The sequence below is a fragment of the Elgaria multicarinata genome, chromosome 4 (assembly GCF_023053635.1).
Source record: "Elgaria multicarinata webbii isolate HBS135686 ecotype San Diego chromosome 4, rElgMul1.1.pri, whole genome shotgun sequence".
Taxonomy (NCBI): domain Eukaryota; kingdom Metazoa; phylum Chordata; class Lepidosauria; order Squamata; family Anguidae; genus Elgaria; species Elgaria multicarinata.
This window is the reverse complement of record NC_086174.1, coordinates 73,587,090-73,599,348: the sequence shown is the minus strand read 5'-3', so window position 1 is coordinate 73,599,348 and position 12,259 is coordinate 73,587,090. Positions and strand designations below refer to the sequence as shown.

The following is a 12,259-nucleotide window of genomic DNA, read 5'->3' as shown; positions in this document are numbered from 1 at the left end:
ACAAACAGTTTGGTTGTTGTTGTTTTTAAATTAAAAAAAGCAGTTAAACCTAAGCACACCTAACCAGAAATAAGCACCACTGAAATCCATGAGGCTTACTTGCACGTACAAATTCTTATTTAACAGGGTGCTGTTACAAATTAAATCCATATTAGAGGCCAAATAGTGATCATATCAATAGATGCAGAAAGGGTTTAGATATAACCAATGGCACATTAAAGCTGCTCTTAAATACATTTCATGGTTTACTGCAATATATATTTTACAGGATTTTATACTCAATGAGACTGTTCCTGTTCTCCGTTGCAAACATTATACTTTCTTCCAACATCAATGAGAAGTATCTTAGACCTATCATACAGCATTTTTATCAAAAAAAAATCCCATAAGCAAGCTTTTCCTGTCACCACCAAAGTTGATACAACAACTGCACTTCAATTTCATTTATTATAGTTACTGGAGAATTGGTAAAGTAGTCACCCTATCCTTTGTTGTGTGTTTTTTTAACTTTAGATAGCTTACTACAAAAAGGAGCAACCAACCTATGAACAATAATGAAATGCCAATTTGTTTATGTGAGAATTACATGGTTAAAGGAATAAAGCTATAACATGAGTTGTATGCCATTCCAAATTATGTCCCTAGTTTAATAATAGCTCTACAAAATGGTGCAGCTTCCAGTATTTAGCACCTGATTCTTCTAAATACTGAAGAATCCTTTTTGATGAAATAAACCTATTTAGCGAAATGAACTTATGCAAAGAGGTTTTTCTTAACATAAATAGATTCTGCATCTGTTCCATATACAAGACAAGATCCTAGAATATCTAAACTATTAACAGATAATGTTGGATTTGAAATTAAATTTGTAATCTCCATGCGGTCTTTAGTAGGATCATTGCTTAACCATGCACTTATTACAGATTGATTAGCTGCACTGTGAGGCAGAAATGTCGTACTTCTCCCACCTAAAAACAAACACAGAAATAAGTTGTTATTTTTTTAATCTTAAATTCAGAAGTCAGAAGCACATATTAAACATGATGACTGACACTTGTCCATGTGATAGAAAACATGCTTGAGTTATTTGCCACCAACCTCCAGAAATACACTCTATGGCCGCATTCGGACAACACAATAGTCAACTCCATGGATGACTATGTCGTCATGGGAGTACCCCCTAAATAACTATCCATGGAGTTGACTATTAACACATGGTTGACTACTGCCCAACCCCAACCCCTCTCTGCACTCCCCACTGAATAGCGGCGCTGGTTCCCATGAGAATCCCTTCATGTCATGTCCAGACCTAGTGCAAAGGGGGATTCTAATGGGGCATCCTGTCCCTGGGTGGTTGTCAAGATGCTTGCACCCCCACCCTCCCCATTCTCAAGCCGCAAGAAAGATTTTTGCATCCCCTATCCCTGTTCTCTACCACTTTGTGTTGCAAGAAGGGGTGTGTGTGTGGGGGGGGTGGATTTCTGCTGCAATTTGACGTGTGACATCACATCACAAACCAAGGGAGAAATCCATCCATCACCACCCCTTCGACCAACACAAAGTGGTGGCTAGTGACTGGGGCGAAGGAAGCTGTCACACGTCAAGCCACGGGAGAAATCCATTCATGGCTTGATGCTGCAGCCGCAGGCGAGATCCATATACCCTTCCTCCCTGATAACCAAATGGATATTGGGGCGGATTTTTCCCATGGTTGGATGTTGCACCCGCAGGAGAGATCTTTATGCCCCTCCGCCTTGATCTCCATTTGTGCATGTCCCGGGAAGTGGGGCACCCTGACCCATCCAGGGATGGGACGTGCAAGTCTTAGGAAGTGCATGGGGAGCTGCAAATTACAGCACCCCACTCTGGGACGGCACAGTTGGCGGCTCCCCATGTGCTTCCTGGGATGGAAGACACATGCCTATAGAGCCCCACTGGGCAAGAGCAGCAGGGGTTTCTGCCACTCTTGCCTCACGACTCTGTAGGTAAGTGAACTAAATCAATGGGGCCCGCTGCAAGACGCAGTAATTAATGGTTGTGTAGATAGTCGATTCTGCACACCGTTGATTACTTCCAATGATTATTTCTGGGAAATAACCAACTTGCATGGAAAAGGCTCGCCAGACAACATGGTGGACTATTTAAGCAACCACTGACTATTGTGTTGTCCGAACCCAGTCTATACCTCCAAAGTCATTTCAACTGTGGTGCTTGCCTTCTCACTTCATGAGAAATTAGTATAACAAACATTTTAATATATGCATCCATATCCTTCATGCACTTGGAAGTTTCCAGCCAACACAGTATAAGGCTGTATGTGTCTTAGTACCAGTTGCTGGGAACATGGGGGTGGGGGGTATTGCACTCATGTCTTGCTTGTGGACTTCCCAAAGGCATCTGGTTTGTCCCTGTGGGGACAGAATGCTACACTAGATAAGTCTTTTGTCCAATCCAGCACGGCTCTTCTTAAGGATATCCTCCTGACACACAAGCACAGATGGGAGTGGGGAGAAGAAAGAGGATCAGGCCAGTTTTTGAACTTTAAATATAAACTATTCCAAATTTTATTCCACTATCTTAATTTGACAAGGGGCTTATCATATTAGAAATAAACAAAAAATGCCAAGTTAAAAGCACTGCAACATTAGAGGAATTCCCTAATGGTAAACAGAGGAATGCAGCCACATCGGAAATGCTCACTGAGTACTTGCTTATCCCAACCCCTCCCCTCTTCATTCACCCTCGTCTGCCAACATCGTCAGGTATGCTCAGTCAGCTACTCAAACCTTTGAAATACATTTTACCTGTATGAAGAAAAGATTTTCTTTCAGACACATCAATGGAAGCATCCCAGTGCCACAGAGAACCATCCTCTGAACAAGTGAACAGATGATCAGGATTGGAAGGATGAAAGTGCACTTCCCACACTAAACAAGAAAGCACATGACAAACATATTATATGATTTACATACTTAGAATATTTTATTCCATTAGACAGTTATTAACACTTCATCCTGTGGTTGGCAGGACGCCAGTATTCCTCCATTGTGTGTCCCTTACAAGCACCTTAGCTTAAGTCTCCATTTTGTCTGGAAAGTTAGCTAGCAAGATCTAGGACAAAATACACACCAACGAGGGAGTGTTTCTACCCTCTGTCTACTGGCATGGACTTCTTGGAATTGTTAGTGCTTAATTGAATTCCTAATTCAATCATATCACCTATTGGAAGAGACAACAGTTTTTCTTTTTGTTTACTTTTCAGGACCATGCTGCTCTCTTGTGAGTCTTTTTCTAAAACTATGACAGGTTTTAACTCCCTAAATTAAGTGAATCTTGTCTTGTGGCTTCAGCTATTGGGCGGTATAGAAATGCAATAAATAAATAAATTACATTAACCAATTTATTATGGGATCCACTTTCGTGGACATGGGCCACTTCATCAGATGCACCTTCAGTGAGGAATTTTCCAAGGGAAGACACCCAGACTGACTAGTTTTTAGAGCTCCTAGCTGGGTGCCCATTCTTACACTTCTGAACCCCTGGAATCTAGGTGATTCCAGTAAAGGTCTTTCTGGGCGAAATGTAGACTGACTGAACCTGGGATCCAATCTTTAGATGTCCTTTTTCTGCACATCCAGTGAACTTTGCACAATAAAGAGTTACCATGGTGAGGGATGTCATCTTTCTGCCTCTTTTGGATTTGCCAACATTAAGCATCCCTCATCTTCGTATATCTGATAGCACATAAGGAAACTTAAAATTCTTTTTCGCCTACTAACTTTACTACTTAATTTTTGGAAAACTCTCTTCTATGAATGTTGAAGAATCACCGCACAGCCTCCTTAGCTCATGGTGCCTCACTTCTCATTCCCCTTGCCCCTCCTGACTCTAAAAACAGCCATTTTGCTATGCTCTCTCAATAAAACTCCTTTTCTACAAAAGCTCTATCTCATCTCTGTTGCTCCCTTATAAGCACCTCATAAGAGGGTACTCTGCTACCTAATCTATGTCCCGAAATAATTTTCTTCTGTATTTTGGGAAAGTGCTGTTTACTGGCCCAGCTTTTCAGGATAGACCGCATCGTCCACTGGGAGAACAAAACAGAACTCCACTTGGACTAGAAAACTGTTCCCCTAGCACATTTGAGCTCAATTCCCCCACTCATGTTTCTGAAGGGCTTATTCCCTAAACATGGAGAAATAGTTTCCAGACATGTAGAGAGACATATATCTGGTAACACCTTCCTCAGAATTTATTTGTTTTTACAGTTGTAAATTCGGTGAGTTGTTTAACAGGTAAATGCTGAAATGTATGGATAGAGTCATTTCCCACACAAGCACAATTTCTGGAATGATCCCCATAGGGTTTGGAGCTCTATTTGTCCTTTACTGCTGAGCAAACACACATGGACTCACACCATAACACGAACGGGAGACCTGTGCATGCCTCCCATAGGAGGGGGATACGAGAAGTGGGTCCAGACCTCACAAGCATGACTCTATTCACATGTGCCATGGAGGAGAGCTCTGTTAGGCCCTCTGGGGCTCTCTCGAGGCACAGATACAGTGCTCATGTGCAGATCCTTCCCCTAATTGTTATCATGACATTAAGAAAGACCCAAGAATTACACTTGTTTGTTTAGGTACTTACATTCTGCTTCGTGAGCATTTAGCAAAGAAACTGGCATGCTGCCTTGTCTTACATCCCAAATACTTAACATTCCATCTTGGCTACCTGTAGCTACAATGTGCTGTTGATTGGGATGCCTATCAACACAATGTAGTGGTATTCTTTCCCCTGTCCTAAAAAGAAAAAGGAATACACATTTTGAGGGGAACTCCACAAAAACTGTGGACAAAGTACTAATTGAACTGAGTGTCATACAGCTGCAATCTAGTGTTCAGAGTTAACAGTGCTTATTATCTGAGAGTGAAGTGCTTACAATGAAAATATTTGTGAAGGCTCATTTCCTTGCTGCCTGAAATCCCATATTTTTAGTTGACCAATGGAATTGACTGTCAGGATCTCTGTTGTGCGGAGTCGAGTCACTGCATGGAGTGTACTGCTATCAGCATTGTCTAAGAGAAATGAGAAAAAAACATTCACATCAAACATTTTGTTTTAAAATATCTTGCTCTTAACAAGCATGATTTGTTTGCATATCAGAAATGCAGTGAGCAAATATATCTTAAAAACAGACTGATCATTCTAGAGACCACCTGTGCATACTATTATACCCTCATTAACAGTAAGATACTATTCCTCTGTCCCCTACATTCTCCACACCTAGAGAACATGATGTTTTAATATAGCGTTAAGCAAAGAGCCTAGTTAGAAATTAATTGCACAAAAGAACCCAGTTAGAAATTGAATTTTAAAATGCATATTGTCAACATTACAGGGTACAAGAGAAATGTGTTGCCTCCATGAAAAGTGTACACTGGTAAATTAGCTCTACTACGATCAAAGGAGAGCAATTCACTGGATGTTATATGTACTCAATGCTTCTTCTGCAAAGAATCATACTAAGATACATATCTTGTCTGCTGCTTTAACTTTCTGTTTCGCCTTATCAATTTTAGTGCGGTATCATGTAAATATGCTTTCATTAACACTGAACACAGCTCTGAATACAAAACTAACTCAAACCGAATTAGGTGTCGTTATCCTTTTCAAGAACACAATATCCATAGATGTATGCAAATATAAAGAATCTTCCTCCCTTTTGCATGGGTTTATAAAGCAATATTGTAAACATGCATCAGTATGAAATTCTAGAATGTGATTTACAATTGTCTATACTATATTCTCTATAATATATTCTAAAATTAGATTTCTCCCAAGCTTAAGTTCACATAAAAATGGCAGTAATACACTGGCACTGCAGGAATGCTACAATGACTTCCCAGGCAAATATAATGGATTTCACTGTCATCTTGAACCCTTTAAGGAGTCTAATAGGAATTTTATAACAATATGTTCGCAAGTGCTTTGGACTTGAGCACAAGAGTCTTAATCACCTACCTACAGTACGTACAGCTTCCTTGTGATCAGCTGTGAACATATTTATTCTGCCATCTTCACCAACAGTAAAAATGTCAGGGCTGTTGCAGATGACCCCAGTGCATGATGCACTCACACAGGATGAACCATAGTAATGTGCATTTTCCCATTTCTGGCTAATAGAGAGCGTCTAAATGACAAAAGAAAAAGATTGGCTCTTTGATTCTTTGTGAAAAGTGTACTGTCTGAAGTTTAGAAGTCAAACACCACCCTCCAACACACACCCAAGTTCAAAACCCTCAGACAGACAAAGGTTTATTGAGTCTCAGCATTAGGAAAGTAACTGTTTCAGTCCAACCCAACTCCCAGGAGTATTGTAAGAATGCCATGAGAATTATAAATAAAAATTTACACCAAAAATTCTACAGAATTGATAATTATGAACTTTAGAAACGTTTCAAGATTCCCATCTGCATTGTGCATAAAATTGGTAAGTATTCTTTCCAATGTGCAAGCAGACACATATTCCTGGCTACTGCCTCATGCTCCAAAGGATTGTTAATAAGTATGAAGAACCATGCATGAGAGATTTAGACATTTTTTATGGACAGATTCATGGCTATTATATAAATCCTTTGAACATTCAATCACATGCTGGTTTTTAAGTATAAAGACAGGAATCTCACAGGCCAAAATTCCATCACATCTGTGCCAGCCCATTTGCTGAATAGCAACTGTTGTGGGAAAATGCTTTGCAAGTGTTTCAAGGAAAAGAAGTAGAAGAGTTCCATTTTCCAGGTTTCTTAGTAACTACAGATTTTCAGACTCTGTGTGTACCTCAAATTTTTGCTTTCTATGCACTGTGGAAATACCCTAACAATTGCAATATTCTTGCCAAGGATACTTGATAAGTGTTGGGCTGCCCAAGTCTATTGATACATATTCAGAAGCCGTTTTTGTACAGCTGGGCTAACTATCATATAAGTAGAGAATCATAATATTAAATGACTACCTGTGTTGTTTAATAGATTTGTACTTCCCCCCTCCCCTTTTCTTAGTTATCCTAAGGCAGAGATCCAGTTGAAATCGTGTGTGTCTGCTAAGTTTGTAGTTTCTATCCTTTAGGATTGTCTGGTTATAAATTTAAATAAGTAAAACTACATGGAATAAAATTAAGTTTTATATTCAGTGCTTCAGCGACTTTACGTAGCCACTGAAGCCAATTACTCTCTCAGGGGAGTCATCTTAGTCCACAATATTACATGTCAGTGCCTTGCAGTCACTGAACATAGGTGACTTCTTCTAGGAAAACAGCTTGTCAAATATACCTCTCAAACCATCCTGCAGGTTTTGGGTTTTTTGCATTGAATCTTTTCACTATTTTAATTTGTATAGAATATTACATTTTGAGTAGCCTAATTCTACACAGAGTTACTCAGAATCAAATTCCACTATGATCAATGGTAAGTCAGAATTGCAAATTACTGTATGATGCAGAATTTGTCAACATTCATATATATTCAGCTAACACATATCAACAGTAATGAAGACCTTCACTGCTGCAATTCATTCACAAATCTGAAGAGCTGTTGGATATAAATCCCAGAAAACATTTCTAATGATGCATAGAGACCAGTTTCCCAGTAAGTGATACACCAGACTTTTAATCAAGTTTTAGCCAAGCAAGCTGAAGGGTAAGAACTGATCAGTTCGACAATATATATTTTTAATCTTTCAAAATATTAACAGTTAACTTCCTTATGCCTTGTTTATTCTTGAGACTGGCAGCCCTAGAGTAGCTGAAAACAAAACCATTTACCTGATTACTTTGATGATGCTGGAATATGGTCACACTTCCAGTGGATGAAGCAGCCACAATTCTCTCCTGTTCCAAAAACTAAGGGGAAAAAACCTCAAGCATGTTAATATGCAAATCAATATTTAACTATTTCATGAACAAATAATGAGAGAGTCCCATACATAAGTTTTCCGAATTCCACAAATTAGAAGCTTCCTTTCCCATCAGGGTAACTGCAGTACATTGCAACTTCCTTAACACAAAAACACTAGACACTCTTGTATGAAGCTTATTATCAAGTTCTATTTCATTCAGGCTTCAGATCTGATTTTGGAATGAAAACAGCCTTGGTTGTCCTGTTTGATGACCTCTGCCAAGAAAGGATCACGGGGGCTGCAACTCTATTTAACCTCTTGGATCCTTTCAGCAACTTTCAATACCATCAAACAATCTATCCTTCTGGATAGGCTGTCTGGACTGGCTGTTGGTGATACTCCATTCTGGTGGTTCCGTTCCAACTTCGGTGCCCTATTCCAGGAGGCCATCCTGGGGGATTACTGCTCTGTGTTTTCACAATTATGCTGTGGAGCTCTATTTTATTTCCCATGCTGTTCAACACCTAAATGAAGCCACTAGGGGAGATTGTCCAGAGATGTGGATTGAGGTGTCTCCAATATTCAGATGACACCCAGGGGGAATCTGCACGTCGTACCGAGACCACTTCTAAGCGACCCCAGTGCGGCGTGAAAGCGATCGTGTAACTTGCCTTTGGAAGAGCTGAGGAAGAGACATCCTTCCCGCCGCCGCCACCCACAGACCTCCTCGCCGGCTGGGACGGAGAGCTCGGGGGAAGAAGGCGGGGTGGAGAGCTTCTTCCGCTCTCAACCCTGCCTCCTTCAGCTGAGCTCTCCTCGCCGTTTGGCAAGGAGGTCTGTGGGTGGTGGCGGCAGCGGCGGCAGCAAAGACGTCTCTTCCTCAGCTCTTCCAAAGGCAAGTTACACAATCGCTTTCACGCTGCACTGGGGTCGCTTAGAAGTGGTCTCGTTACGACGTGCGGATTCCCCCCAGGTTCTATCTTTACTTTTCATCAAATCCAGGTGAGACAAATGGGTGTTCTGAATCAGTGCCTGGGTACAGTAATGAACTGGATGAGGACCAATACACAGACTCAATCCAGACAAGGTGGGTGTACTATTAGTAGGTGGTTCACCTACCCGGTTGAGTAGTGGTCAACCTGTTCTTGAGTGGATGCACTCACCTGAAAAGATCAGGTGTGTAGTTTTGGGGGTTTCTCTTGGTCTTAGCATTTTCACTCAAGTTACAGGTAGTCTCCATGGTGTGGAGCACCTTTTATCAGTTTCAGCTCATATACCAACTATGACCCAATCTGGAAAGATTCTAGCTAAAGTAATCCATGCTCTGGTAACCTCTTGTTTGGATTACTGCAGTGCATTATATGTGGAGCTGCCTCTAAAAACCGACTAGAGACTTCAGATGGTCCAAAATAGGGCAGCAAGATGATTGCATTATGCCACTGCTTTGTGATTTGCACTGGCTTCCAGTCCTTTTCCAGGCCCAACTCAAAGTGCTCTTTAACTTTTAAAACCTTAAATGGCTTGAGGCCAAGTTACCTGAAGTGTTGTCTCCTCCCATATATACCTGCCTGAACCCTAAGATAATATTTAGAGGACCTCCTTGTACTCCCATCAAATGAGTTTTTTTCAATGGTAGCACCCCGGTTGTGGAACTCACTTGGCACCTACATTGTGGTCTTTTGGCCAATGGGTGGAGACCTTTTAATTCCCTGAAGCCTTTAGTCATTCAGGATTTTTTAAAAAAAGGCTTATTGTGTTTTTAAATCTTTATAGCTCTGCTGACTTTTACTCTGGTTTTTACTTCTGCTTTAAACGTTGAGAGAGTAATGTTATGGTTCCTAAAAAGCATCCCAGTAACCATATATTTTTTCTGATTGCCTCCATAGATTTTTTATTTATTTATTTCATTTCTATACCTCCCAATAGTCGAAGCTCTCTGGGCAGTTCACAAAAACACTGTCAGACACTGTTATGACTTCAGGAGCGGGACTTATAGATCGATCCCTCCCCCCACCCCCTCATAGTCACTGTGGAAAGAAATGCGGTGCTTGCAAAAGTGGCCTCGGATGACCTCATAGCAGTAAAAAAGCAGGCGTTCTGGTGGGCAGAGAGAGGAGAGGAGAATGATCAGGATATGGAAAATCCTATGGCCTCCACAGCCCCACTCCTCCTGAAGATGGGCTTAGAGGCCTCTGTCACTCCTCTTCCCCTGCTAGCAACAGCCTGGCAGAGAACTGGATACTTGGAAGACTCCAAGAAGACATCCTTCTAACTGGCCTTGCAGTCTCTTAAAAGCTCTTTTATAGCACTTTTACCTGCATATCCATAACATCTCCACTGTGCTGGATATCACATAGCTGATGTGGTTCTCCATGATATTCTTCATTTGGGTCCAAGCCTTCAAAGTCTCCAACAGACCAAATGGAAATCTTATTTTCCTGTAAGATGACAAGAAATACAAACTCCTGCACTAGGATAAAGAAACCACACTTGCTCAGAAACCTGTTCGTCACTACCAATATGTACTAGTTTTACCTTCATTTTAAGATGTCAGTCAAAGAAAGTGTTCAAAAACATTTTAATGACGTTACTATATCATAATCCACATACAGATCGGTATTAACGGTATGCACAGAATGCTACATTTTGCATGCACCACAAAAGTAATAAAGGATATAAACATTGAATTGAGATCATGTAATCTACTGGGACAACTGTGGTGACAGAGCAAACAGACAGAAAGCTTCTATTAAGCTACTTTTCCAAAGCAGAGCTCAATACGAATGTGTCCATTGCTTTTGGTCCCCCAACCCCACACCTATGCTACGGATGGTGTATTTTGTTTTATTTTGAATTTAGTTCTGTTCTGACTGATTATCCTGTCAGTCCCCACAGAGCAGGTAACAGTTAAAGAAACAGAAGCACACAAAAATACAAGCTTAAATGAAAATGGCTATATATGCTCTTACTATCACTCTGAAATAGAAAGGTTTAGTCTCTCCCACCCACCCACTCCGAAAATATTGAGACTGAGATTTCCACGGACCACTAAGTGAAAGGAGTTCTACGATTGCGGATCAGTCGCCGAGAACCTAGGTGTATAATCTAAAATAAGACGAGAAGGTAGCGCGCCGTCGTTCCCAAGGTAGTTTGTGTTGAGAAGAACAGGCGACCCTTTGTGTGGCGGGGTAGGCTAGAAAGACACTATCGAGGTGGAAACAAGGAAGGAGGTACGAGGCAGCCAGGCATTAATTACCTCGTTGTCCCACGAGCCAGTGGCGAAGACCTCGGGAGGCTGCAAAGCAGTAGCAGGTACGGGCCGCCAGCGGGTTTTGCTGACTTTCTGGGACACGTACTTGGCCACTACGTCCTCCATGCCGGTCGGGGGAAAGCCCGCTCCCACCGTCACCACCCTATCACCGCCGGCTCTCAAGCCGCCCCTCTCGATTGGTTGACGCGCGTCATGGGAGACGGCAAAGCTAGGAGGACAAAAGCCTAGATGATTACGGCTCCGCTCAGAGAAAGGCGCGGTTCTTACATAGAGGGATTGGATTCCTGGGGGTTACTGCGAGAAACTCTTTTAGCGGGGCGGGCTCTGTCTTCCCCATCCTCCGTTTCCTGGGTTTATAGGGAAGCAGCAGCAGCACTGTTGCTGTTATTGCCAACCAGATTCCCCTGTTATTTCTTAGCCTAGCTAAGAACTAGTTAGAACTAGTTTATTGATACGGATGAATTTTCAAGACTCTCCTTGGGGTGTGGCTATGGGGACTGTCATAAAGAGCGCCTGCACTTCAAATTTTACCACTACTGCACTGTTCTTTATGCTTCTTTTTGCTGCATAAAAAATATATGTAACGGAGTGGGAAAAATATATCCTCGTTAGTGTAATCCACTTTTGTTTTCTTTTTAAACACAGATGAGTGACACTGCTGAGAAAGATGTAGGAAATAACTTTTTAAAAGACACAAAAGGGCCTACCCTACCCTGTGCCTGTTTGCATTCTCTTCCCCTCCTTATTGTTTTATTATGATTTTATTAGAATGTAAGCCTATGCGGCAGGGTCTTGCTATTTACTGTTTTACTCTGTACAGCACCATGTACATTGATGGTGCTATATAAATAAATAAATAAATAAAAATCATAATCATAATAATAATAGACCTAGGGGAGAGGAGCTTTTTCGCTTGTCTTCGGTCCCTTTCTCCCAGGATGGAGAAAGGCAACGCCCAGTGACGTCACCCACGCACACCCCCGAAAACACTTTTGTATCCCTGCCCTAGGCAACCGCAACCACAATCCACACAGCATTCAAAACTGCACACTGGCTCGGAGGAGAACATACAAACAATCCTAACGGGGGAAA

At 41.5% G+C, this 12,259-nt stretch overlaps 1 protein-coding gene across 1 annotated transcript; it reads right to left on the bottom strand.

Annotated features, from left to right (window-relative positions):
* Window positions 1–224: 224 nt before the first annotated feature.
* Window positions 225–11,296, bottom strand: NUP43 (nucleoporin 43). Its single transcript, XM_063124555.1, has 8 exons — window positions 11,153–11,296; window positions 10,212–10,334; window positions 7,823–7,900; window positions 6,025–6,193; window positions 4,943–5,078; window positions 4,651–4,802; window positions 2,805–2,927; window positions 225–968 (listed from the first exon to the last, which is right to left on the bottom strand). The coding sequence occupies exons 1-8, from the start codon at window positions 11,270–11,272 to the stop codon at window positions 754–756; spliced, it is 1,116 nt and encodes a 371-aa protein (XP_062980625.1). The 5' UTR covers window positions 11,273–11,296; the 3' UTR covers window positions 225–753.
* Window positions 11,297–12,259: the final 963 nt, after the last annotated feature.

What these genes read in the sequence shown, in the direction of transcription:
- NUP43 (XM_063124555.1), bottom strand. Translation starts at nt 11,272, where the DNA reads ATGGAGGACGTAGTGGCCAAGTACGTGTCCCAGAAAGTCAGCAAAACC. An exon ending in AGCATCATCAAAGTAATCAG is followed by an intron (nt 6,194 to 7,822) that starts GTAAATGGTTTT and finishes TTTGTCATTTAG; the next exon opens with ACGCTCTCTATTAGCCAGAA. An exon ending in AAATGCTCACGAAGCAGAAT is followed by an intron (nt 2,928 to 4,650) that starts GTAAGTACCTAA and finishes TTTCTTGTTTAG; the next exon opens with TGTGGGAAGTGCACTTTCAT.